General features: G+C 36.4%; 2 protein-coding genes across 2 annotated transcripts; both read left to right on the top strand.

The window, feature by feature from the left end:
- Positions 1-849: 849 nt before the first annotated feature.
- On the top strand, positions 850-7,989 carry Glyatl3 (glycine-N-acyltransferase like 3). Its single transcript, XM_047558843.1, has 4 exons — positions 850-953; positions 2,132-2,258; positions 3,462-3,588; positions 6,510-7,989. Exons 1-4 carry the CDS (start codon positions 861-863, stop codon positions 6,934-6,936), a joined length of 774 nt encoding a protein of 257 aa, XP_047414799.1. The 5' UTR covers positions 850-860; the 3' UTR covers positions 6,937-7,989.
- A 15,661-nt stretch (positions 7,990-23,650) lies between these two features.
- C7H6orf141 (chromosome 7 C6orf141 homolog) lies at positions 23,651-25,349 on the top strand. The gene has a single exon (XM_047558948.1). The coding sequence runs from the start codon at positions 23,714-23,716 to the stop codon at positions 24,329-24,331; it is 618 nt and encodes a 205-aa protein (XP_047414904.1). The 5' UTR covers positions 23,651-23,713; the 3' UTR covers positions 24,332-25,349.
- The last annotated feature ends 507 nt before the right edge of the window (positions 25,350-25,856 follow it).

Here is a 25,856-nt window from a genome sequence, read left to right as displayed (position 1 = left end):
TAGCTATGGTCGATTCATTTTCATTACTGTTTTGTAATCTATAGTATAAATATGACAAAATTTATTTCTTAATTCCATCATTGATGGATATTAGTTCATTTCTGTTTTTATTCTTTATGAAAGTGCTATGAACCTCATCCTATAACTCAGCAGTCCTTGTTAACACTGTATCTTTTTCCCACCTCTGTGGGCACACATATTTCTTAGGACAGACATTTTTCTTAGTGGTAAAAAAGATGTGAAAGGCACAGTTTAATATTGCTTCAATACCATCAGTCACCAAACATTCCATCAGCTACTTCAGGTTCTGTAGATATAATACTGAATGAGACCCATATACAACCCTCAGGAAATGCTTACAAAGTCTTGCTCCATCAAATCTGAAATAAATGCAAGTTTTATTTTTAATTTGGATTTGTTTTGCCCTCCAATGTTTGTTATTCGGGGTTAAATGGGTAGTTGCATTTTACAAGTTATTTTTGGATAGAATAGTGGGTTCAAAATCAGCTAATATGTACAGGCCCTAATTCATACATCGGAGTCTGGTTCATTCAGCAGTCTGTCAAACTCTCACCTAGTAAGTCTATCAATTTAGTATCTTTCACTGTTGTGCTATAAAAACTAGGTTTAGGGAGAGTTTTCTTAGGCTTTAGTAGACTTTACCAGTTTCCATGTGCCCTGATAACTGTAAGAAGTTTGTATGTGTGTATATTGTATATGTATGTAAATATGTTTTTATTTCCCATCTCATGGCCATGGTTATATATTGGAACAAAAAGAGTGTAATATGCAATTAAAACAGATGGTATTATGATTGGTTTGTCTTTCTTGGTTCTCTGGCTCAGGTTTATGGAGCAGTGATGAATATAAATCGTGGGAATCCCTTTCAAAAGGAAGTGGTACTGGATTCATGGCCAGACTTCAAAGCTGTTATCACCAGAAGACAGAGAGAGGTAAAGTTTTGAAAGGCAAATAAATAAAAATAAGAATTGGCATCAATTGGAAAAAATAGATTTGGTAAAGGGAATAGTATGACCATATAGTCTTGTATATTATCTTGATATACTACATAGTTCACCATTACTTTTTAATGTGACTGGTTTCAGAATGTCAGACCTATGGAAGACCTCTAGTCCAAAAGTGTTTCCTTAGTGCTTCATCATCTCTAGAAGCATGAAGCATGAAGCACCTGTGACCATATACATACTAGCTTCCACTATGTGGATGATTCCTTAGGACCAATGACATTGGTCATGAAGATAAATATGGAAGACTTGTCCCATTCTTCCTCTGAGACCCAAGTGAAGTTAGTGATTGAAGGCATGCTGTCCTCCAAATTAGGAGATTCATGAAGCTTTGATTCTTAGAGATGTATTCACTGAATTTTGTCCTTTGTGTATATATATATATATATATATATATATATATCAAAGGCTTTCCTGAGAATATATGTGTTTATATATAAAATATACATATTATGTATAAAATATATAATTTTTCTCAGAAAATCCTTTGAATTACTTAGATGTAATTCAGTTTTATAATTTGGGATGCCAGCCATAGAATCTATAATTTTAATAGCATCAATTTGAAGACTTGCTTTTTCTAAGGCTGAGCTCCCTAAGCAAGAGGTCAAGACTCAGATACCACACATACACAACTGTGTGTGTAGTGCTAGGGGACCTTGCCTATGCTTTGCAAATGCACCACCACAGAGCCATACACCCACTTTTGTTTTTGAGATAGTGTTGCTGTGTCGTGCAGCCTAGACTCAAACTCAAGACCTTGGGTAATCCTCCCTCAGCCTTTCTGCAGCTTCCATCTGCTGGTATTATAGCTGTATGCAACTACATTTGGCCCATTTTTACTTTTATAAATAAATAGAATCTGAGAAAAATGTAAAATAAATGCCTTGGAACCTTTTTAATACCCCCAAAAAAGAATCAAGAAAAGTAAAAAGATTTCTCACAGCAGCCTATTAGCCTCATTCTCACGTGCTTGTTTTTAGGTGATTAATTTTTGTAATAGAAAATTAGCTAGACACAACCCAGCGAAGGATACCAAAGCTATCTAGGATTCAGGTTATCCAGAGGATACATTCATGTTTGTATGATTATGTCTTTTATCCTAGGCTGAGACAGATAACCTTGACCATTACACTAATGCCTATGCTGTATTCTACAAAGATGTCAGGGCTTACCAACAGTTATTGGAAGAACATGATGTTATTAACTGGGACCAAGTTTTTCAAATACAAGGTGAGGTCAAGTGCAAGACATATGTTAAGCAGTCATTTCCCCCCTTTTTAATATATATATATAGATATATAGATATATATATCAGATATATAGATAGGTATTTCATATATATATGCAGATATACACAAATAAGAACAAACCTATATCCATACATTTTCTGTCCTTGCTGTATTAGAGTGTTTATGAGAACACCTTTGATTGGTTATGCCTATTTTTTTCTCATAGAAAATCCTTCAAATTACTTAGCTGTAACTGAATTTTAAAGTACAGGATGCTAGCCATTAGCATTAATTTGAAGACTTCTTTTCTAAAGCTGAACTCCCCGAGTGTGGAGCCTAGGCTCAGATACCACACTGTGTCAATATGCCTGCCCACTCATGTATTTTTCAAGAAGTTTCAAGGCCACACTGAGAAGTGGCTCACAAGAGGGGAGGGAATAAGTCATTAGGAAATGAAGGAAGAAGGAAAGTCAATTTCCAGAAGATATAATCAATCAAGACTCAGAGTGAAAAGGATGGAGTAGTGGGGATTTGGAAAGGTGGAGCAAGGACTCATACGATAAGCTAAGTAAGAACAAGGACCACACAATTTTCTGTACCACTGTGAAGCAGTGCCTGAGCATGGTGCTTTATACGTAATAAGCACAGAATAAAGGTTTATAAATACTACAGTATAGCTATGATAAATAAGTGGAATCTGAGAAAGTTCAGGATAAATCTCACCAACACTGAGTTTACACCTTAAGTATCGTAATAGGGAATATGGCAACAGGCTGAAAGAGAAACTTTATAGTTGACTTACCAAACAAATCTAAACTCTTACGATTCTAGTTTAATGGTCAATAATAGACTTTTAGAGTTATAAGACATTGTCCCTTACGGCAGGAGTTTAAGATCTGTCCAACAAATCAAAAACAAATGAAAATTTGTACAACAAAATTCCAAATTCTGATGGAATATTTCCAACATAAATTTCCATGAAAGGTCATGGTGGGTGGCAACTTGATGAGAATTCAAAAATTCCACAAAAAGAAAATTGAAAATGAGATAGAGAATAGCTATAATGTGTGTGTGTGTGTGTGTAGTACGCTTAGGATAATACAAGGTAGCAACCTGGTGGTATTGATGATGTTCAGTATGCAAATACTGGAGCAATTTGCTTTTTAAAATAAATGCCCATCTTTTTTTGTCTGTCTTTACACAGGTCTACAGAGTGAGTTATATGATGCTTCCAAAGCTGTTGCCAATTCGAAGCAATTGGATATAAAGCTGACATCCTTCAAAGCTGTTCATTTTTCTCCTGTTTCATTTCTGCCAGACACCAGTTTCCTGTATGTAAACCAAGTTCTGCATTTAGGATAGGACTTACTGCTGTGAAAAACCAGATAGCAATAATTGGAGTTCTTGGCATCATTTAGGAATATTTAAGCATTTTGGATTTGTGCTAAAAGTGTGTGTGTGTTTACTCTTTCCCTCTCCTTCATGCTTCACTGCTCATAACTTCCTTGAAAATAAATCAATGTCTCTATCCACACTTATAAATGAACTCAGAATACTTGTCTTTTTTTTTTTTTTGGTACTAGGGATTGAACCCAGGGGTGCTTTACCACTAAGCTATATCCTCAGCCCTTTTTCATATTTTATTTAGACAGAGTCTTACTAAATTGCTTAGGGCCTAACTAAGTTGCAAGACTGGCTTTGAATCCTCCTGCCTCAGCTTCCCAGCCACCGAGATTACAGTCGTGCACCATGACTCCAGCAGATTACCTGCGTTTTCACAGTGCACATAGAAAAATTGATCCTTGGTATCCTCCTCCCCAACATAATTGTAAATAATCTATTGTCTGAGTCCAAAATGACTGTGATTGTTTTTGTTGTTTAGGAATAGGAGTATATAATTGTCCTTTGTCGAGATTTTGAGTGCAAAGAATTAAAGTTTTAAAATATATTTCCCTTTAATCCTTTCCACAGGCCTATAAAGTAGTTGTAGTATTACATTTTTAATAGATTTAAAGTAATACACAGGAGTAAATTTTAGAACCAGGAAATGATCCCAAGAAGTCCAGCTCCAAGAAAGCAGTATTTGAACCCATTTGTAGTTTGTATCTGTTCGCTCTTTTCTCTTACTTTGGGGTTCTTGCTCTGTCATTTACTAAATGCCTTTCCTGAGCCTTAATTTCTTTTCCTCAAGAATTAGGATATAATATCATCTTCTCATATTTTTTTGTAAAAGAATGAACAAGGTGCTTGAGAAGTACCCATCTTAGTGATTGTTAGTTTCCTTCTCTTCTATGGTAAATACTGAAGGAATTATTGACTGTGACAAGACTAAATCTAAAGAATGGACACCTTAAGTCACAGAAAGCAAATAGACTTTCTTTTTACTGTTTTTTAAACTATGAAAATTTCAAATATACAACAAAGGTTGAGAGAATTGTAAAGAACCTCCCACTAATACATGGAAAATCTTGTTTAATACATATCCCTACATATCTTTACACCACCTGGATTATTTTGAAGGGAATAAAATAAATATTATCTTTATATCCTTAAATAGTATATATAAATGTATATATAAATAAGAATTCTTTAAAAAAACTGGTACTCTCTCCTACATTCCCTTATCTCTGGTAGCCACAGTTGTTCTCTCTTTGAGATCAATTTCTTTAGATTCTGTAGGTAAGTGAAATCATGCAGTATTTGTCTTTCTGTATCTGGCATATTTTACTTAATATTGTGTCTCGAAATTCCATCCATGTTGTTGCAAATGACACAACTTAATCCATTTTTATGACTGAGTAGTATTTTGTTGTGTAGAGCTGCCACATTTTCTTTATCCATTTATCAGGACACTTAGGTTGGTTCCATTTCTTGGCTATTGTGAATGAACATGGAAGTGGAGATTTCTCTTTGACATACTTATTTTGTATCCTTTGGATATATACCCAGGAGTGGGATTACTGGATCAGATGGTAGTTCTATTTTTCTTTTTTGAGGAACCTCCAGGCTGTTTTCCATAATAACTGACTCATTTACATTCCCACCAAGGGTTGCCTTTTCTACCTGCTTACTAGAACTTGTTATCTTTTGGTTTTTTCATAGTGGTGAGCCTTTTTTCACATACCTGTTTGCCATTTGTATATATTATTTTGAGAAATATCTATTTAAATTTATTGTCTATGTTTAAATTGTGTTATTTGGGTATTTTGCTCTTGAGATTTTTGATTTATATTCTAGATATAAACCTATAACATAAACATCTATAAAATTATAGATGTATAATTTATAAATATTTTCACCCATTCTGAAGATTGTCTTCTTATTATTTTAATGTATTCCCTTGCTGTGCAGAGCTTTTTATTTTGGTATAATGCCATTTATGTATTTGTTTCTTTCCTGGGCTAATATAACTATTCCTTGCCAGGTACCTTGGCAATGTGTGCAGCAGAATTTCCATCTGAAAAATTCTTTGTTCTTGCTTTGGAGTTCATTTTTAAAACTGATTTCAAAATCCCATAAATTGGGTTTCCCCCCACTTAACGAATAGATGATTGACCTAGTGCCAGAGCTGACGGCATGCCTCGAATGTGAACTAGCACTGTACAGCTACTAAGAAAAAGATAGCATGAAATTGTACTTTATAAAAATCGTAGCAAAGGCTGGGACTATAGCTCACTGGCATGTGTGAGGCACTGGGTTCAATTCTTAGCAACTCATAGAAATATACAAATAAAATAAAGGCATTCTGTCCATACACAACTACAAAAAAAAAATTTAAAAATCATAGAACTATATTATTAGTCTCTTAATATTCACTGGGTATGATCTTGACAATGTCGGTAAATTCAAGAATGAAATCAAATTCCAAGACAATAAGCCTTCATAGACTTGCAATTATATAATTTGTCTCAGTTCTTAAAATTCTTACAGTCACTTTATCTTATTGGCAAAGGTTTTATGTAGTATTCTAGTAGATGCCTAGAAACATGTAACACTGGAATTAGTGTGGTACAGAGGAGCAGCCCATAAAAAAAGAGAAGCAGTGGAAAAATTGAGAATATTTAACCTGGAGAAGAGCAGCCTAAGAAGAGGCCTAGAAGAGCTAACATTTCTGGAGTACATACATATGCCTGGCATATTAAGCAACTTGTTTTTATTTTCTGGCCAATTCAATTGAGTCAGTATGGAAAGATTAGTTATGTATAGTCACATGATTCTGAGCTCATATTTTTTTCATCTTGATTTCTTTTAGAACGGGGTCTTCTCCAAGACTCACCTACCTGAGTGTTGCTGATGCTGATCTCCTCAACCGCACTTGGTCAAGGGGCGGCAATGAGCAGTGTCTCCGGTACATTACCAAGCTCATCTCCTGCTTCCCCAGTGTGTGTGTCCGTGATGACAAGGGAAACCCAGTATCCTGGTCTATCACAGACCAGTTTGCCACCATGTGCCATGGCTACACCCTGCCCGATCATCGCAGGAAAGGTTATAGCCGGCTGGTGGCCATCACACTAGCCAGGAAGTTGCAAAGTCGGGGATTCCCCTCTCAGGGGAATGTTCTGGATGACAACGTGGCATCTATAAATCTCCTCAAGAGTGTCCATGCTGAGTTCTTGCCTTGTCGTTTTCATAGGCTTATTCTCACCCCCATACTTTTCTCTGGCCAAGTTCATCTTTAGCCCAGGGATACTGCAGGGATTCTCTTGCTTTCCCAAACACACTGTAAACTGCCAACAGAGGAGAACTAAACCTAGTGTCAAGAGGTTGGAGAAGATATACAGGATCATCTGAGAAGCCTTGGCTGTTCTTGCCTCAGGTTTCTACTGTATATAACTGTAGCAATCAGGGGTATAGCTGTGACTAAGAGCAGAGTTTTCTTTATCCTTTAGGATTCACTATAGGGAAGAAATTTCTAAAGCCAGCAATTCTTAGCATAGAGGCAGAAATGGTTGCATGAGAAAAAATTATTTAACACAGAAGCATGTGGCTAGTACTGTAGTATTGTCGTTTGGGCCTCTGCTCTGTATTTCACAACCACACCAGTTCCCTATTCTCATAAACTCTTTCTCCCTCACTGCTGTGTCTCACCAACCTCTGTTCCACCACCTCTGCTCCAAGTTCTCTTGAGTGTCCTGCATTTTCCTCTTTAATATTTGGCTCTCTGCTTATGCCTATGACACTAGTGAATAGTTCTCCTCTGGGAATGTTCAATGCAGTAGTTCTCACATTTTAGTGTTTATCAAAATCACCTGGAGGGCAAGTTGCAACACAGACGGCTGGTTCCTCCTCCACAGTTCCTGATTCAGTAAGTATAGGGTCAGGCCTGAGAATTTGCATTTCCAATAGCTTCCCACTTCTCAGTTGCCTTGAATGGATGAAAATATAGGGATTGTAATGCTATAAACAGATGGCAATGTAGGACTAGAACTTACCCATCCTCTATCCAGCTCCCTTACTTATAATATGCTTTTTCATTAAATAAAAAGAACTTTATAGGTACATATGGGTGTATACAAATACCATATAAATATACATAGGTAGCTAGATAGATACACACACATACACATACTGGAATTTTGATAAGATAATACAATTTAACCCTCTTATTACATAAGAAGAATTTGAAGTCCAGGGAAAATAAATGACTTTGTCAAGATTATACACTATACAATCAGTGCTGAAGGCAAAGCCAAAACTCTGTAATTTTGATTTCAAATCATTTGTTTCATTAAATTGCATATCCTTTTCTTAAAGGAAATATAAATGCTTAAATAATAAATTAATTTATTCTCCTATGCCTGTCATGGTTTATTTTTATTTGGGTTTCAGTTGCTCATATATGTGTATTTTTCAAGGATAGTAAAGGAAGAGATAAACCTCACAAACTGTGTCCTGCATTTACAATAAAAACAGGTGTAACACAACAGTTGGATTTGTCTAGACTGACTGAAGTTGACTTAGCCATATAGATAACCTTGCTGTCTTATTCTCACAGGATTCACAAAATCCTGGCCACAAAGGTAAGGGTAAATCCGAATTTTGGCTGTTATTCTGAGAAAGGAAAATAAACTGATTTACACAGAGTGCATTTTAATAAAAAAAATAAGACTTCTTGAGAGTGCAAACATGTTTAGGTCATTCTGAGTCAGTGGTTACCTGGAAACTGATCCTTGGTGCCAGAGGGAGGAGTACAAAGTAATAGGAGTTCATAAACCTCTTGGGAGAACATGGTCTAATTTTTGCCCCTGGGATGCTCATTATCTTTAGCTTTGATTAAGCATGGGTTACTCCTGCCTAATATATGGCAATATTATTTTAGCCTTATTTTTTCTTAATGATAATTTGCCTAGCACTTATTTAGCATTTAACTATGTTGATTCTACCAAATACTAGATGTACATAACTTAATCTATGTGACCGGTGAGGCAGACTCTTATTGTGAGAATTCTGGCTTAGTGATGTTGTGATTCACCAGAAGTTATGCAGGCTTTAAATGGTTGAATCATAACCATGACCTGAGTTTGTCAGATTCTAAACCATGCAACTACACTATACTATTAGTCATTATGTTAATTGACCTTTTAATCAGCTTGAAACTCTTTGAAGGTGATTATCCTTTATCTCATTGTTTTCTGGATTTTCCACCTCCACCTCCACCTTTACCCCCCAAATGGAACACATATTTTTAAAAAATTCTTTCTATCAAATTGCATGTATCACCTTATTTTCTTACTTATATCTTCCAGGTAACCATATTGGGTATGATTTCTCAACTTCCAAGCCTGTTTCAAACCCTTTTAAGGAATGTGTGGAGAAATATTTAGAATAAGGAGGGAACAAGAGTGAGACTGAGACTCAAGAAGTCGGAAGTGACTAGATCAACTGGGCTTTAAATATTGATTCAAAGAAATTCTTCAGTGTAATATACAAACCCATGAAGAGTTTTACGCAGAATATTAATTTGTTTGGAAATTAGTTAGGAGGCTATCATCTAGGCAAGAGATAATAGTAGCTTAGACTTGACTGTTCTCAATGATGATAAGTGAAAGTTCACAGTTACCCAAGCTATTCAGAAGAACAAGTTGCCAGGACTTAGTAATTTTAATGGCTGTAGGGTATAATGAGATGTAAATGTCAAGTTGACTTCTATGTTGTGAAACCTATAGCTGGTGGTATTTTTCCACTGAGATCAGAAACACTGGAACAGTGCCAGGTCTGGGACAATTGGGAACAGGGAAATGTTTGGAATGTAGAGTTTTGAAACATGCAAAAGATGAGATCGAGTTGAATATTTGAGTCTTAAGCTCAGAGAAGTTGTCTGAGACACAAATATATATTTAGGAGGAGACATTAGGGTGTAGATGGTAACCATGGTTATAAATCTGGTTGGAATCGCCCAGATCTGGACCTCAAATACATCAAAAATTTAAGGCAAGTGAAGGAGAAGGCTCTGTAATAAAAGAAGGAGCAGTTGGAAGATAGGAGGAACGCCACTGCTGTGAAAGAGAGAGGAGAAAAATGTCAAGATTCAGGGATGGTCAAAGGTGTGAAATTATTCTAGAGGTCAACAATACAGGAGGAATGAGCGGTCTCCATTGCACCATCAAATATTTTAAATACATGTACCAAAAAGAAGCGAGAAACAAGATTGCAAATTGTGTGATTCTGTTTATATGAAGTCTCAAACCAGGTAAAACTAACCTACAGTTTCAGAGGTCAAGAATTAGTTACTCTTCAGAAAGACAGTAACTAGAAGAAGACATGAATGTGGCTTCTGGATTTTTGTAAATATTCTTTTCCTGGATGGGTTATACAGGTGTATTCACCTTGTGAAAGCTCTTCAAGATATTACATGATGAGCTGGGGAGATAGCTCAGTTGGTAGAGTGCTTACCTCCTAAGCACAAGGCCCTGGGTTCAATCCCCAGCACTGCAAAAAAAAAAAAAAAAAAAAAAAAAGATGCAATTTTCTGTATGCATGTAATAGTGCAATAGATATTCATGAATATGAAACAAGCCTGGAATAATAGAAAATGACATTCCTTTGGCCTAACGATTCTACCTCTTAAGATTTGTCTTACTGTTGTAATAGAAAGTATACAAAGATTTATACAAAAGCTATTCATTACATCTTTGTAAAGGCAAATTTAAAATACGTGAAGTAGTCACTGATTAAATATATATAGTACAATCATTCGATGAAATTCCATGGAGTCCTAGAAAACTGTGATTGCTAATAGTTTTTTTTTAAATATTGCAGAAAAGTATGCATAATCTATTTGAGATTTAACTGAAGATAAAGAGAGAGTACGGAGATAAGCAAATAATTCTGAAAACAGTTTAATGACTTTTACTGAGCAGAGATGAGCCCTTGGTAAACAGCATCAAGTATTTTATGGTGCAGCCATGGCCAGGCATAATGTTAAGAGGAGTCAGTAAAGGGAACACACTCAGCTGTCCTGAGATATGTACTTGTCTTGTGTGTTCTGGATGGATCTCCACTAGCTTTTATAAACCACTAAGTATTTTATCAATAATGGGTATTCACTCTGCCTGAGATCTGACGAGGAGAAATAAAAGGAACAACTGAGAATTTAATCTTCTCAAAATTTGGGAGCAAGGTGGTGTGATTTGGGGTGGAAATTAACACATCCACTACAATAGAATCTCATCAAAAATACATCATTTGATTCTCTTTGTTTTGAATTTTTAATAATTTTTGTGATTTGAATTGAGAAAGGACATAATTATATGTTAAATTTCTATAAATTGTCTCTAACACACCTGAAGTTTGGTATTCTTTATCTCTGAAAAGGTGTAGATGGAAGAACACACCCAAAGTACAATGATTATTCCTTCCTTCTTGCCTGTGATGGGTGCATTAAAATTAAATGTGGGGAAAATAAAAGTAGCTTAGAGTTATAAAATACAAATGGACTTTTTTCTTCATCAGCATGGCTAGAACTGACACCCTAGTTCACTTTTCCCAAGTTTCTAACTGCCCAAGATTCGCAAACTTTGTTCCAACTGTAAAACCCAAGCGCTGAGAGGCCGTCACTTTCTGATCGGTATGCTACACCCAAAGAATATGGTAAGAGAGGGAAAGCAGCCACTCCTGGCCTCTCCTCTTCCTTACCCACCTCAGCAGTGCTGGTGTCCCTTTCCCAAATGTATGCATTTCTTGGGTGACTTTGCCCCCTCCACCCTCCTTGAGGGAACTTTTATTCACCTCCCTTTATTCCTTCTCTTGTAATAGAAGAAAAATTATGAAAAGAACAGATAATGTCTAACAATTCCTCTTAGGGGACTACAGGAAACTTTTTTTCTCACTCACAGATCTAATTTCCAAGGCAAAACGTGCTTTTAGGTTTTAAACGCAGTTAAAAGGCATTGCCACAGGACTTTCTGACGTTTAGTCAATAACATGCAGTTACCACAGCGAACACTAGATGTCAGGTTTTAGTTCCAGATAATTCCCCAATAGAGGGAACTTCGAGTTGTTTCCGGTTTTCTTAGAATTTTAGCTGCATTTTGAACCATTTCTTTTCATAAGATTCCTCTAAGCTTAATCACCACATCAAAGTATATGGACATTATAAAATCTTGATATATAATGTGGAACTTTCTCACGGTTATGCCAACTTGACCTCATTGTGCCCTGGATGAGTAGCTTTGTTCTACATTGTAAACAATAAATGGAAATGCTTTACAATTTGATTGGAGTCACCTGTGTTTATTAAAATTTTTGTGTCTCTGACTTTTTATAGGATATTGTCATCATTTTATTGTTCTTTTGCAAATATTAAAAATTCTTTCTGTATGTCTATTGGGTCCTTGCTGTATTTTCTTGCCAGTGCATTAGAAGGTACTGTTTGCCTATTGAGAAATGTCTATTTTTTTTTTTTTTGCAAATATTTCAGATTTTTCACCTAAGAGTGTTAGATATGCTTTAAAAACTTTTACATATTTTAAGGATTTTTAAGTTTCTACTGTATCAATTCTTTTCTTTTTTACATTCTTTTCTTTTAAAATTGTAGCCAGGCATTGTGGTGTATTCCTCTAATCCTAGTAACTTGGAAGACTGAGTCAGGAAGATTGCAAGGTCAGGGCCAGTTTTGTCAAATTAGTGAGACTCTGCCTCAAAAAATAGCTCAGTGATATGGTGCCCCTGGTTCCATCCCAGTATTGGAAATACTAAAAAGCTTTCTCTCAGCAAAGGAAAAGTCAATAATGTGAAAAGAGAACCTACAAAGTAGGAGAAAATCTTTTCCACACACACCTCAGACAGAGCACTAATCTCCAAAGTTTATAAAGAACTTAAAAAACTTTACACCAAAAATAAAAAGAACCCAATCAATAAATGGACTAAGGAACTTGGCAGACACTTCACAGAAAAAGATAGACAGGTGATCAACAAATACATGAAAAAGTTCTCATCATCTCTACTAATAAGAGAAATGCAAATTAAAACCACCCTAAGATTTCACCTAACTCCAATTAGAATGGCTATTATCAAGAACACAAGCAATAATAAGTGTTGGCATGGATGTGGGGGAAAAGGCACACTCATACATTGCTGGTAGAGTTGCAAATTAGTGCAGCCACTCTAGAAAGCAGTATGGAGATTCCTCAGAAAACTTGGAATGGACCCACCATTTGACTCAGCTATCCCACTCCTTGGTTTATACCCAAAGGACTTAAAATCAGCATACTACAGTGATGCAGCCACATCAATGTTCATAGCAGCTCAATTCACAATAGCTAGATTGTGCAACCAACCTAGATGCCCTTCAACTGATGAATGAATAAAGAAAATGTGATATATATATATATACATATATATATATATATATATATATAATGGAATATTACTCAGTCATAAAGAAGAATAAAATTATGGCATTTGCTGGTAAATGGATGAAGTTGGAAAATATCATCCTAAGTGAAATAGGTCAAGCCCAAAAAACCAAAGACCAAAAGTTTTTTTCTGATAAGTGAATGACTATACATAACGAGGGGAGGCAGTGGGGGTAGGGAGGGAAGAATGAAGGAACTTTGAATGGTGTAGAGGAAAATGGGGTGGCAAGGGGTGGAGGAAGGAAAGACATTATGAGACAGACAGTATTACCCTATGTATTTGTATGATTATATGAATGGTGTGGTGTGATTCTACATTGTGTAAAACCATTGAAATAAAAAGTTGTACCTCATTTGTGTACAATGAATCAAAATGCAGTCTGTAAAAATAAAAAATAAAAAAATTTTAAGATATTTTATAGTATACAATTTTGTATATATAAAACAGTGAATCTCTTGTCTCACAAGCTTGCCACTTAACCAATAATAGCTACTAACAGTTTGGGTTTCCATCTAGAATTCTGTATGTATGTGTTCATGTGTCTGTGAATATATGTATAGTATATACAATGTATATACCCATGGTGGATATATACACATAAATATGTGCATATTATATAATGTAAAATACATGAATATATTATTATTTATGAAATTAGAACATGCTACATGTACGTGTATGTGTATATTGCTTTGCAACTTGCTTTTTGACTCAATATAATTTGAGTATTTTTTCATGTCAGTTCATACTGATTTTTTTTTTCTTTTTAAGTGATTATAGTAAGATTATATTCCATGCAAGATTTGCTGAGTTAAGTCTTATTCTGAGAATCTACTGGTTTGATTTTTGGGTGAAGTTTAAACTATTATTTGTTAAACTTAGTCAAATTTAGCATTTTGGAATTTTGTTTTTAATTAAATATGAAATTTATTTTAGTTTGTGTTGTGAATTGAATTCTATGTATACTAAGAAGTTTTCTGAGCAAGATTTAGAAATTAGAGACATCAGTCTTTTATAATAGTGATGATTTAAGTATTATCATGATTAATTCTAAAAAATTTTTACCAGATATCAAAGATCTTAAACTGAAGCAGTCTATTTTGCCTTATCTTCAGTTTTAAGATGAAAGCAGGAAACAAGGTCTTTAAAATTTTTCCCATTGTTCACGGAAAGACTTCTTATTGAGTAGGAAACCTGACATAACAAAGCTGTCAATTTGGTGAAAAAAATGAAAGTTTTTTTTTTTTTCTTTCTATGGATGGATAAGGTTCTTTAAGTGCTTACATGAAAAATAAACAGTTAAGAACACCAATATAAATTATGAAAAAGCAGGGCAAAAGGGAGGTTAATTCCACAAAGGCTAAAATATTATAAACTTTCTATAATTTAAATAATATAGTTAATGATACACAATTATGCAGAGCTGTAAACAAGTACCTAGGAAAGTTCAGAATAAGTGTCCTGTCAAATCACTGAGGTAAAAATGAAATTCTAGATAAATTGCAATAAGACAAGTGGATAGCTACTTGAAAAAAGTAAAATAAAATTGGATTCATACTTCATTTCTTCTACCAGAATAAACAGCAAATTGATCCAAGGTCTAAATAATAAATACTTTTATTGTTTTTAATTTTTTTAAAATTTTATTATTTTGTATTGAGGATTGAACCCAGGGGACTAAGTCATATTCCAAGTCCTTTTATTTTTTATTTTGGGACGGATCTCACTAACTTGCTTAGGGATTCCCTAAGTTGCAGAGGCTGGCTTTGAACTTGAGATCCTCCAGCCTCAGCCATTAGGGTTGCTGGGATTACAGGCTTATGCCACAAACTGATTTTTAAATACATCCTTGAGTTCACAGTGATTTGAAAACAGAAGTGAGGTGGCAAGTAAAAGCTCTTCTTTAGAGAAGAGTATTAAGAAATTCAGAAAGGATGACACAATTAGAAAATTGTTGTTTTGAAGTAACCAATTTAATCATTGATTCAGGCAAAAATTATCAATGAATCTGAAAGCCAACCAATTAATGGATGTTGGAAAACAGGATAGTAACACAATGTCAAATTCTCATCTTACAGATTACTTATAAGGGGTAGTTGTCCAGGGGTCACCAATGGCTTAGCAAGAATAACATTGGAACAGCCTCACACCATCTGCCTTCCAAGGTGACACAACCAGAAGTGCAACACATCACCCATGTGGGATTCTTATCAAAAGTGTTTAACTGAAATCTGACAATAAGGAAATAATCAGAAAAATTCCATAAGTGGAACTTTTTATCAGACAATTGGCCTGAATTTTTGAAAAGCTAGTATCATGAAAAAAAATTAGTGCTTCACTCTAAATTATAAGATAGTAAAGATACTTAACTGTTAAGTTATAACCCTTCAGGGGAACAAAAATCTAAATACATTTTGAGGACTATTAAGAAAATTAAATTTGTACTCTATATTAAATGATAATCAATGACTGAAGGTTAATTTTCTTAGATGTGATGGAGTAAAGTAGTTACACAGGAGTTAATATTTTAAATGCATGCTGAGGTGTTCATAAGTAAAGTCTGCTTTCTGTAACTTAATTTAAATGGTTCTTAGTGACAAATGTATCTACCGCTGTATGTGTGTGCACGTGTGTGTGTGTATGTAGAGCAAGAGAAATAAAGAAAAAAAAATTCAAAGTGATATAATTAATAATTAATGAATCTAGGTAAAGCGTATACAGCTGCTTGTTTACACCATTTAATTATTTTCATGTTTTAATACAAAAAAAAACCATTGATAGTGCAGATTAGCAGGCATTTCAATCTGTACATGAGTGACTGAAACAGAAGTCATCATGAGTTTAATGCAAAATATTACATGAAAAATGTTATTGTCATCTTGACTAGACATTTCTTATATTTTCCACTGGTAACCCCATGATATTAATTATTAAAGAGTATGGAATTTACAGTGCCTAACCCTATTCAAAAACTTTAAACCAGACATAAGAGACAAGATTGTCAGCAGTAGATGATGGAAATCTAACAGAGAAAGAATACAGAAGTGGAAAGAGAGAGGACGCAAGACTTCAAAGGGGAAAAGTACTAAGATAAATATAAGTAGTAAGTGAAGTAAGTAGTAAGTAAAGTAATAAGATCAAGGAAGTACAGAGAAAGAATAAAAGAGATGGAAAGCATGGTCAGAAGAAAGAGTAGTAGTCAGAAATACAAAATTGAGAGAATAAGAAAATAGCGTAAGATTGTCCTTAGCACAGGGGTTGAGAAAGAAAGGGGAATAGACAGGGTGAGCAGGGTTTGCTAATAACAACTCAAGGCTTGCCCTTGAGGGGTGAATTATAAAGTATGAATACGAGATAAGAGGGATTACTACTAACAGTTTCTTTGAATTGATGGACATTCCAGATCAACTTGTTTGCAAACTTGCTAAACAGCAGTCTTTTCCACCCCACCCCCGTTTCCTTTGTTGATAACATGTTCATAAATCTTCATATGGAGCTAAATATTTAAGGTATGGAATCTCTAAAGATATAAAATATTGAGTACTCCCACAACTGTCAAACCCTAACCTAATTGAAGGATGTTCATCATTTAATGGGATGTAATGGGGAAAAAATTACCTTGATTGGATATGAAGATTGCAACATCTACTTTACTAATTGTTTTAGTTAAAAATTTAATACATATTTACTTTTACTGAGTCAAATGTTAAATTTTCTAATAATACTACGTGCTGCTGTCGAAAGAGATAAACTTATGCTCTAGATGGATTTGGGCTAAAACACATTGGCTCTTTATCATCATTAAATGCTGATTTCACTACTGGTGATGTAATATCCTGTTTAGTAAGTTGCTTATTCATATTCTGTCAGAGCACCTGATCTTAAAACTTGATCTCTAACTGGAGACGTTATGATGAATATACTTTAATGCCTTGGAAAGGGCAGACAGCTGACACTGAATTACAATTTTAAAATTTCTTTCAAGCAGCTACTTAACTGCTCAGAGGGTTATATGAGTCAAATCTGTCTGTCAGCCAGGAAATGTACTATTCTTTAACTAACCTCGAATTTCAAAATGTCTCACCAACATCATCTTAGAGAGTAGTTACCACCTTCTCTATGAAGAGAAAGAACTTTGATGTACCATTTATGTTTTGTATAGAAAGTTAGCCTCTGGTAAATTTAAGCCTCTTCTCTCTTCTTCAAGAACATGCACATTGGTTTCTCAAAATTTAAACCAAAGATACCTCTTTTAAAAAATTATCTCAGCCCAGACAGATCACTGGACTGGTAAACTGCTTGATATTCACATATTTGCCCTTCTCCCATTCTTTCTCTCTTTCCCCCCAACTTATTAACCAATATTTGTTTGCTCTTCTATCCTCAATTATAAGTGTGGTTCTCATTTCTGAAGACATCGACTTCTGCACTTTTCCTGGAAGAGATAAACAACAACAAAAAATGCAGTGGGTTCTGAATTCTACAAACAAATGAGCTTTAAAAATTTAAATTACAAGCGTTTTACAGTTTACAAGTGCTTTATAGTTTAAAAAGGGTTACCAGAAAATTTGTTTCATTTGAATTTCATAATGACCCTGAAAAGGAAGCAAAGTAGGTATTATTTATACCAGACAGTCGAGAATAGGGACTGGGAGACACTGGAAACTTTCCCAAGGTGGTATGAGCCAACCAGAGCTCCTGATTCAGCCCAATACTGTTTTTCTTTACATAGTCTGGTCTTTTCAGGTCATGAGAATCTCAGTTGTGAAGGAAATATAGTTAAACTCTCATTTTGAAGGTTTGCAGTTTTTGAGGTTTATTCATAATCAGATTAGATTTTATTGATATAGAATAACCTGCCTACGGTCATACCGCCCTGGACACGCCTGATCTCGTCTGATATAGAATAACCTCACACTGCTCTCAAACCTCCACTTTGTATTCATTTAGGCTGTTGGGTCCTTCTTTTATGAACTCATTCAGTCATATTTAATGATTAGTTGGGGTAGAATTATGAAGATCTTTGATGCCATGCCTAAGAGTCTATCTTTGTTTTTGTAGTTTTGGGGGATTAGAGAGTATGGCAACAGTCAGCATCAGGGGGGCGAGAAGTACCTTGCAAGCTCCAAGGTAAAAAAGCAAGAAGTATGATCCTTCTTCCAGACAATTGGAGACAATAGTATTATCTTCTGTAACACTAGAAGAAGTATGAAGCAGCATCTAGAATATACATACCGATATAAACTTGAGAATCATCAGTAAACAGGTTGCAGTTGAAACTATGAGAACAAATAAAAACATGGACATCACTTGATTTATGAGAAAAGAAATGTCAAGAATATAGCTGTTCTTTTCATATACTTCTGTACCAACCATTGCACTATGACTCATAATATCACCTTATCTAGGAATAACTCAGTGATAGAGCATTTGCCAAGCAGGTATAAGGCCCTGGGTTTGAACCTCAGCATCAAAAAGAGAAAAAAAACTGCCTCCTCTAGAATATCCTAACTATCCCTCTCATATCCAAATTGTAATAAATTATATAGTTTTTATTACCAGGTGATTGGTTTTTCCTTATAGAAGACAAAGTTGTCCCCAAAGGCTTTTTCAACTGTATTCTTTCTTTTATTGTCCTGCATTGTCCAAGGGTAAGCAGAGGGTATAAACTCAGTCAGTTTACTTCTGAATGGAATTTTGACTCCTAAGTACCTCAAGGACAAGTGAGAAAGTTACAGATTCAGCCCAGAGAGGGAACCTGCTATGAGACTGCTCCTGCTGTGCCAACCTGCTAGCCCCTTGTAACAAAGTCGATTTCTATATTTTAAAGTTTAATCCTTCCACTTCCTTCACAAATCTTTGAGCTCCTAATATCCTTATGATAAAGCTTATTTTCCTTAAGTGAATTTGAGTTGGTGTACTGGCTCAGGCTGCCATAACAAAATACCACAGACTGGGTGGGTTAAGCGACAGAAATGTATGTTGTCACAGTTTATGGAGGCTGCAAGTCTGAGGCAGAGCACCAACATGGGCGGGTTGGGTAAGTGTGAGCACTCACTTCCTGGCTGGCCAATGGCTACCTTCTCTTCACATGGCAAAGAGAGAAAGAGAAAGAGTATGAGAGCAAAAACACTGTCTCCTGATATAGTCACATGGGGAGTTAGGGTTTCAGTTTATGAACTTTTTGGGACACAATTCAATCCATGGCAGTGGGTTACTGTAGCTTCTAAACTACCCAAACCAATCTGGATACAGTTTCACTTTTTTTATAGTCTTTCTCAATGACTCTAGCTCTCATTCAAGGAACAGTGTGACATTTCCCTTACAAAATTTATTTACTTTAAAATCTGCTTATTAAATTGTAATCTTTTATGTACATTTAATTCCTTTTTAAAAATTAATTATATATGTCTTTATTTTGCCAGGCATTCAAACAACGATGGTCCATCAAAAGAATATCAAGAAAAAGAGCAATAATAAAAAATTCAGTTACCTTTGCTTGTACATCCTTAATTTGTGCAGTCCGATAATTTTTTCCTCACAAAGATAATGAACATGTTCAGCATCCCAAATGCTTTGTCAAGAACCTTTGTAGTCTGTCCTCTCCTGCCCATTTCCTTGTTCCATTGTATACCCAGCCAAAAACTGATCTGCTTTCTGTCCCTCTGGATTAGCTACAATTTCTCTTTTCCTATATAAATAAGCACATGCAATACAAGTTCTTTTCTTGTCTAGCTTCTTTGTTCAGAATAAGATGGGGTGAATCAATCATTCATTATTTGTTATTGCTGAGTAGTATTCTACTGCATATGTAGGTTTATCACTATTTGTTGTTTTATATGCATTTTTGTTTTTAATGAACACAGTAACTACATATTTATAGGATACAGTGCAACATTTCAATATATTTTATTCTTAATTTTCCACTACTTAGTTTCAGAGCCTTAAAGATAACTTACTTCAGTGTTCTCAAACTTTGCGGTCTGTTAGAACCACATTTTAAAAATACAACATTTTAAAAAATGCCAGTACTCCAAGTCACAGTCCAGACCAATTAAGCCAAAATCTTTTGTGGCAGTCCAGATACAGTTATTCCATTAAATATTCTACTAGATGAGTCAATGCACAATGAAGTTTGAAAAATACCAACATAGCCTAATCTTATTGACAAATTGGAAAGTTTGACTGTTTTATGTCCATTAGCTTTGCCTTCTCAACCCTCGTTACAGAAATTTTTGCATTTACTTAGCAAAATAACACAGTAAAACATGATAAACACACATATAGCAACCCATAAATAAGTTCCATTATGCAGTCATCCTTATTATTAGTTTCTCAAGAATTATTTCACATATTCAAACATTCTTTCTGGCATCCTCTCTGATGTGATCTCTCCGTATGTAATACGTACTGATCTACTGGTATCAGCTGAGGCCTGAGCTTCATGTACAACCAGAGTTGAGAACCACCACTAACCTATTTCCACATAAAATGATATGTGAGTGAACACAACCTGTCATAACATGTCAGAATTTTAATGTTGAAAGTTGAAAAATATTATTTAGACAAATTTATTTACCAGTTGACTCAATAACAGTGTGCCAAAGAATCTTTGTTGAAGGAAAGAGTATTGTCTGAATTATGAATTCTGTTGCCAAAGGCACTGATTGGCAACTAATCTGCCACTGTACCAAGGAGCCCTATAGAATAGTGCCATGTTAACTCTGGAAGAGACACAGAAATACAAATTGTAGCCAATATGTTGAAACAGAAAATTTCTTCATCACTCTACTTTCTACAATTCTATATTTCCTAAGGTGTTTGTTTTGGTACTGGAGATTGAAATCAGGGGTGCTTTACCACTGAGGTACATCCCCAGCCCTTTTGATTTCATTTTAAAATTTTTGAGATAGGGTCACACTTAAGTTACTGAGTATTTGAGATTCTCCTGCCTCAGTCTCCTGAGTTGCTAGAGTTACAGGTATGCACCATCCTATCTGGAGCATTTTCTAAGTTTTAAAAGTGAAGCCCTATGAATGAATTATTTCATTTGATTAATATGTTCATTCACTAGATTTATTGCTGCATTTCCTAATGCCAGAGCCACCTCAAGCTATTTTAACCAAACATTGTAAGTCCATTCTGTCCCAGTTTGCCCCCCTCACTTTCTGCCTTCCTGCCCCAACCTACATTCCTATTTCGTTTGGAGGCATGGCATTATTTGCTTTCTGGATTGACAAGTTTTACATTCTAGTAAACAAAAATGAGCAGGAACACACCTGTACTAAAGAAAAATAAGTTAATTTTTATTGCTTCAGTAGGCAAGAATATATCCTTGAATAATTTTGGGACATTTTATTAAGTGGAGAGGCGAAAGTGTCTCTTTATAGGATTTGGATTTGTGCTGATAGTTCTAGAGTAGACTTTAGGAGGCAGGAGCCAGTACTAGATTCAATGTTGTCAAGAAGTGGGGTCAACTCAGTGACAGGATTATCATTAATTTTTATTTAGGGAATGAGAGGATTAAAGTAGGTGTAAACCAGAAAGATCATGGTAAAGGAGCAATATTCAACTTCTGTTAACTATAAGAGGGGGGATATTTTCTCTTCTTTATGGTTTTGTATAGCGCCCAATGGACCACTAGCATTGAAATTAGTGGTGGTGTTGCTAAAAATCAGTATTCTAAACCCTACCCCAATCCTATAAGAACAGAATCTTTAAGAGTAGGGTAGGGCATTGATCTACTGGTGATTTTATTGTACACTGAAGTTGATTTATTATCTCTGATTTCTGTGTTTGATGTATGTACATTTAAGAATAAAAATTTTAAGAAGTTAAGCAAATTTGACCTGTTCCTCCATATGTCCCCATCACCTAGAACAGGGGCTGACATTTCATACTCAATAATTACAGGTGAAGTGAATCAACAGAAAAGGATCTGAAGTCATAGTCTCAAAATAGCTAGACAATTTAGAGGTCATTAAGAAGCAAACATCGGAACACATTAAAATCCTGGCTCTGCCCATGAGTGTTTAACCTTGGGTAAATACTTAATCTCTCTCTATTCCAAAATTCTCAAAAATGCCAAAGAAATGGTACTACCTTACTATGTTGTAAAGAATAAATGAGTTTAAATATAGAAAATGCTTAGAACATTTCTCATCTAAAACACTTGAAGAATTTAGTAAATCATGACTTAGCACTAGCCAGCCCAAGAGCAGGCATCTAATCAGCCAAATCCAATCTGGTATTTTTTTCACTCTTCCTCCAATAATTTTTATATAATTTGGCAGACAGACATCAAAAGGTTCTTCCTTTCCAATATCTCTCTCACCTTACTATTTAGTCCTTCATATACATGCAGAAATTTCCACCATTGTAGTCATTTTTCTAAATCATTTTTCTAAATCAGTGAAACAGGGAACATCTGTTACCAAGAATGAACAGGAAATCATAAAGTTGTGCTCTCTTTTTCTATTGACTAGCTTTCCCCATAAACCTTAAGCAGGGATTAGTATGGCAGAGTAGTACAATCCCCTTTTAGGTAGATTCCAAAAGTCTGTCCCCTAGATATATAGAGAGACTTGTGTTGATATTAACTTCGGGGTTAAAGAGGAGGGGTGGATGGAGCAAACTCCTTAAAAACTGACAAAGCCCTGTGTTGCGGCACATGTCTGTTCATCCAGCAACTTGTAAGAATGAGGCAAGAGGATTGCAAGTTCAAGACCAACCTCAGCAACTAAGTGAGGCCCTAAACAACTTAGTGAGACCCTGTCTCAAAATAAAAAGGACTGGAGATGTGGCTCAGTGGTTAAGAGCAGGTGTGTTCAATCTCTAGTACAAAAACAACAACAACAAGAAACAACACAAATAAAATTATACAATTTTAAATCCTGAAGAACTTCATTTAGCGGTTTTTGTTTTACTTCTGTTCTTTAGCTTGTGTTACATCAAAGCACTCGATCCCTTCCTGACATAAACATTGATTATAACCAAAATGAAGACTGGAGTGACCACTGTCCCACAGATCCTAGCATTTCAAAGGAAGGACAAACTAAAAGCTTCACCTCTTCAGTCTCACCCCTTGACCTACATTAGAAAACCTCAACAGCACAGTGATCTGGAGTGGACATGAATATTTTTCCCAGGAGAACTGAATTAACTCAGATAAAACAAATTTCCTGGTTCTGTTTCTTCATGTGGAAGAGTATCCCTGGAAAGAAAGCACTTTGTTTTGAGCATTTGTGAGACTCCCTGGTAAGGTATCATTTGCACCTGGCTCTGGAGAAAAAAGGAAGGGTGGGGAAACAAGATAGAGCTGAGAAGTCATAGGGGTTAGAAACAAAGATGCGACAAAAGGAGCAGGGTTAGGACCGGGTGGAAAGGAGAAGTCACTCGGACTGAAGTCAGTCTATCTTTGAATGGCTGGAAATCCGGTAAGAAAGGAGGCGGGGTTCAGAGATAAACTCGCCTAAGGCTGATTCCATCTCTTGCTCTTCGGGCCGGGAGTCCCAGACCTGCCTCGGAGGCCACGCCCAGGGCTTGCCAGTCCCGCGCTTCCCAGAGCGCAGCTGCATGAACTGGTGAAAGAACTAACTTATGAATGATCCTCCTGCCAGGATGGGGACCCCGGAGTCCCAGGGGGTTGCGCATCCTGCGGACTGCCCTAGCAGCCAGGGGCACGCCCGGTCCTTTCTGTGCGAGGTGGGGCGCGAGGCTCCCCTGGCTCCCGGCACCCGGAATCCCTTGTCAGCGGTGGCGAGCGGAAGCCTGGGAGGCTCCCAGGAGGACAGATCTGCAGGTCCGGCCCTCGGACCGCCGGCCAGAAAGAATTTGGATTGTGAGTCCTGGGTGCGAGAGAAAGTGCTCTTTCTTCTGCATCCAGAAAGGTGGTTGGGAACTCAAGCGAACCCTGCAGGGGGAGAGGTGGCCGGTGATGAGGATCTTCCCCAGGCGAGCGGGGAGAACCACGATCACGAACCAGATTGCCCTTACCTCTTTCAAGGACAAAAGAGAATTTCTGGCGGGAGAATTACCGCTCCTTGTGGAGCCCAGCCGCTAGACCCAGCAGCGCCACCCAAATCGGTGCTCGTGCGGGTCGTGGATTATCAGGCGACGCAGGAAGTGCTGCGGACTGCATGGACGAAGGGTCGCATGACTACGAGGACAGAGGAGCACTGCATGACCGCGGTCACTTTTCGCACCAACAGAGAGTGAGACAGTGGGACCCCTGCTGAACCCTCGGGAAATACCCCGCGTCCACGCTGCGGAGGAGATTGTTTTCACCGCCCGCGAGGACTTGATGCCCGGAGGAGCTTAAAGTGCGCAGAGGAGGCTGCGGAATGCTCAGGCCTGGTGGATGAGCGATAATCCTTGAAAGAAAATGCTGTTCCGGGAACCCAACCTGCAATTAACCGACGGAAAGAACCTTGCAAGAGGTTGACTGGAGCTGCGCTGCAGGGAGGCAATCTGTGCCCAGTGTAGCTTGAAGAACTGTGAGCAGCAGTACCTCTGTGGCTTAAGTACCGTGAGGTTATGGGCACCTAAGTCATTAAAGAAGAAAGGGTTAGAAGGTATTTTCAAACTGGCAGAATGTGGGAGCTTCGAAATAAGAAAATGGTTTTAATTCGCGTTTTGCGATAGCTCTTTTTTCTGCCACCCCTTTAAGGCCTAAAAAAAAACAAGTGAAGTTTGAGGTCTGCTCCCCCGGAAGCTCATGGGTGAGTGGGGGAGGGAGACTTGTTTTAAAAGCTGAAAAAGAACATTTAAGTTTTTAAAAGGAGACATAAAATAAAGCATCGGGTATAAAGCAACATTTTTCTTGTTACTCTTTTCTGATGTACAGTCTGTATCCCCCACCCTGCCCATATTTCAGTGTTAAGAAGAAAAAGAGTGGAGCTAGGAAAAGAAGAGGCGAATAGAAGATTGAGCTTTGAAGGTCAAATACCATTTAAAAAGGCTTTTCCCTGAAGAATGTATAATTTAGCGCAGTCAAAATTCCTTTAATTTTGAATTTTTAATTATCTTAATATTTAAAGTACAGCATATAAATTATCTAATCTAAAAGTAGATAGAAATACTGTATATAATGTGCCATAAGATGATTGTATGACTTATTCTTGTTCATAGCTCATTGCAAATAAGATTTGTAGTAAAAAATGGACGGATAATACATCTCTCCTGGTGCTATTGAAACAAATTGTTTTTCTTATTTTATGTATTAGCTTTTGTTATTAAATTCCATGTTTGCTAACTCTTTAGTATCTGGCCCTGTTTGGAACTCTGCTTAACCTTGTTGCTACTGAAGGAGAGTGTTAGTTGCAAGGGACAATTAACAAAAGTGTTTTGGACCTTTTGAAGGGTAAATGGTTGAACAGTGCAGGACCTCTTACTCCAGGCCTTTCCATTTACCCTTAATTTTAATTTAGAGTTTGAAATGCCCTCAAAAGATCATCTGATTCACCTCTTGCCTCCTAGCAGGCAAGATAAATAAGGTATGTCACTGTTTTACACATGAGCCAACTTTGGCTTAGAAGTCACTGTTGCTTGTGTAGGTCAATCAACAAGTAATTGCATGTGCTTACCAAACAGAGAAAGAATGTGATCATCTCCCTCCCAAAAGACTGGGATGACCTTTAGAGGGACAGAAGTCCTAGAAATAATTCTAGGGATCTAAAGATGACTGTGAACATTGCGGGTTTTCTACTTAATAGTTATGAAAAGTACCAGAATCACCTTAAGG

This window comes from Sciurus carolinensis, chromosome 7 (assembly GCF_902686445.1).
Source record: "Sciurus carolinensis chromosome 7, mSciCar1.2, whole genome shotgun sequence".
NCBI classification, from domain to species: Eukaryota; Metazoa; Chordata; class Mammalia; order Rodentia; family Sciuridae; genus Sciurus; species Sciurus carolinensis.
This window is presented reverse-complemented; position numbering and strand designations above follow the sequence as displayed.

Excerpts from the sequence above, each read along its gene's own strand:
- C7H6orf141 (XM_047558948.1), top strand. The coding sequence starts at position 23,714 with ATGAATGATCCTCCTGCCAGGATGGGGACCCCGGAGTCCCAGGGGGTT.
- Glyatl3 (XM_047558843.1), top strand. The coding sequence starts at position 861 with ATGAATATAAATCGTGGGAATCCCTTTCAAAAGGAAGTGGTACTGGAT. Across the intron at positions 2,259-3,461 it reads CCAAGTTTTTCAAATACAAG|GTCTACAGAGTGAGTTATAT; the intron begins GTGAGGTCAAGT and ends GTCTTTACACAG. Across the intron at positions 3,589-6,509 it reads CTGCCAGACACCAGTTTCCT|AACGGGGTCTTCTCCAAGAC; the intron begins GTATGTAAACCA and ends GATTTCTTTTAG.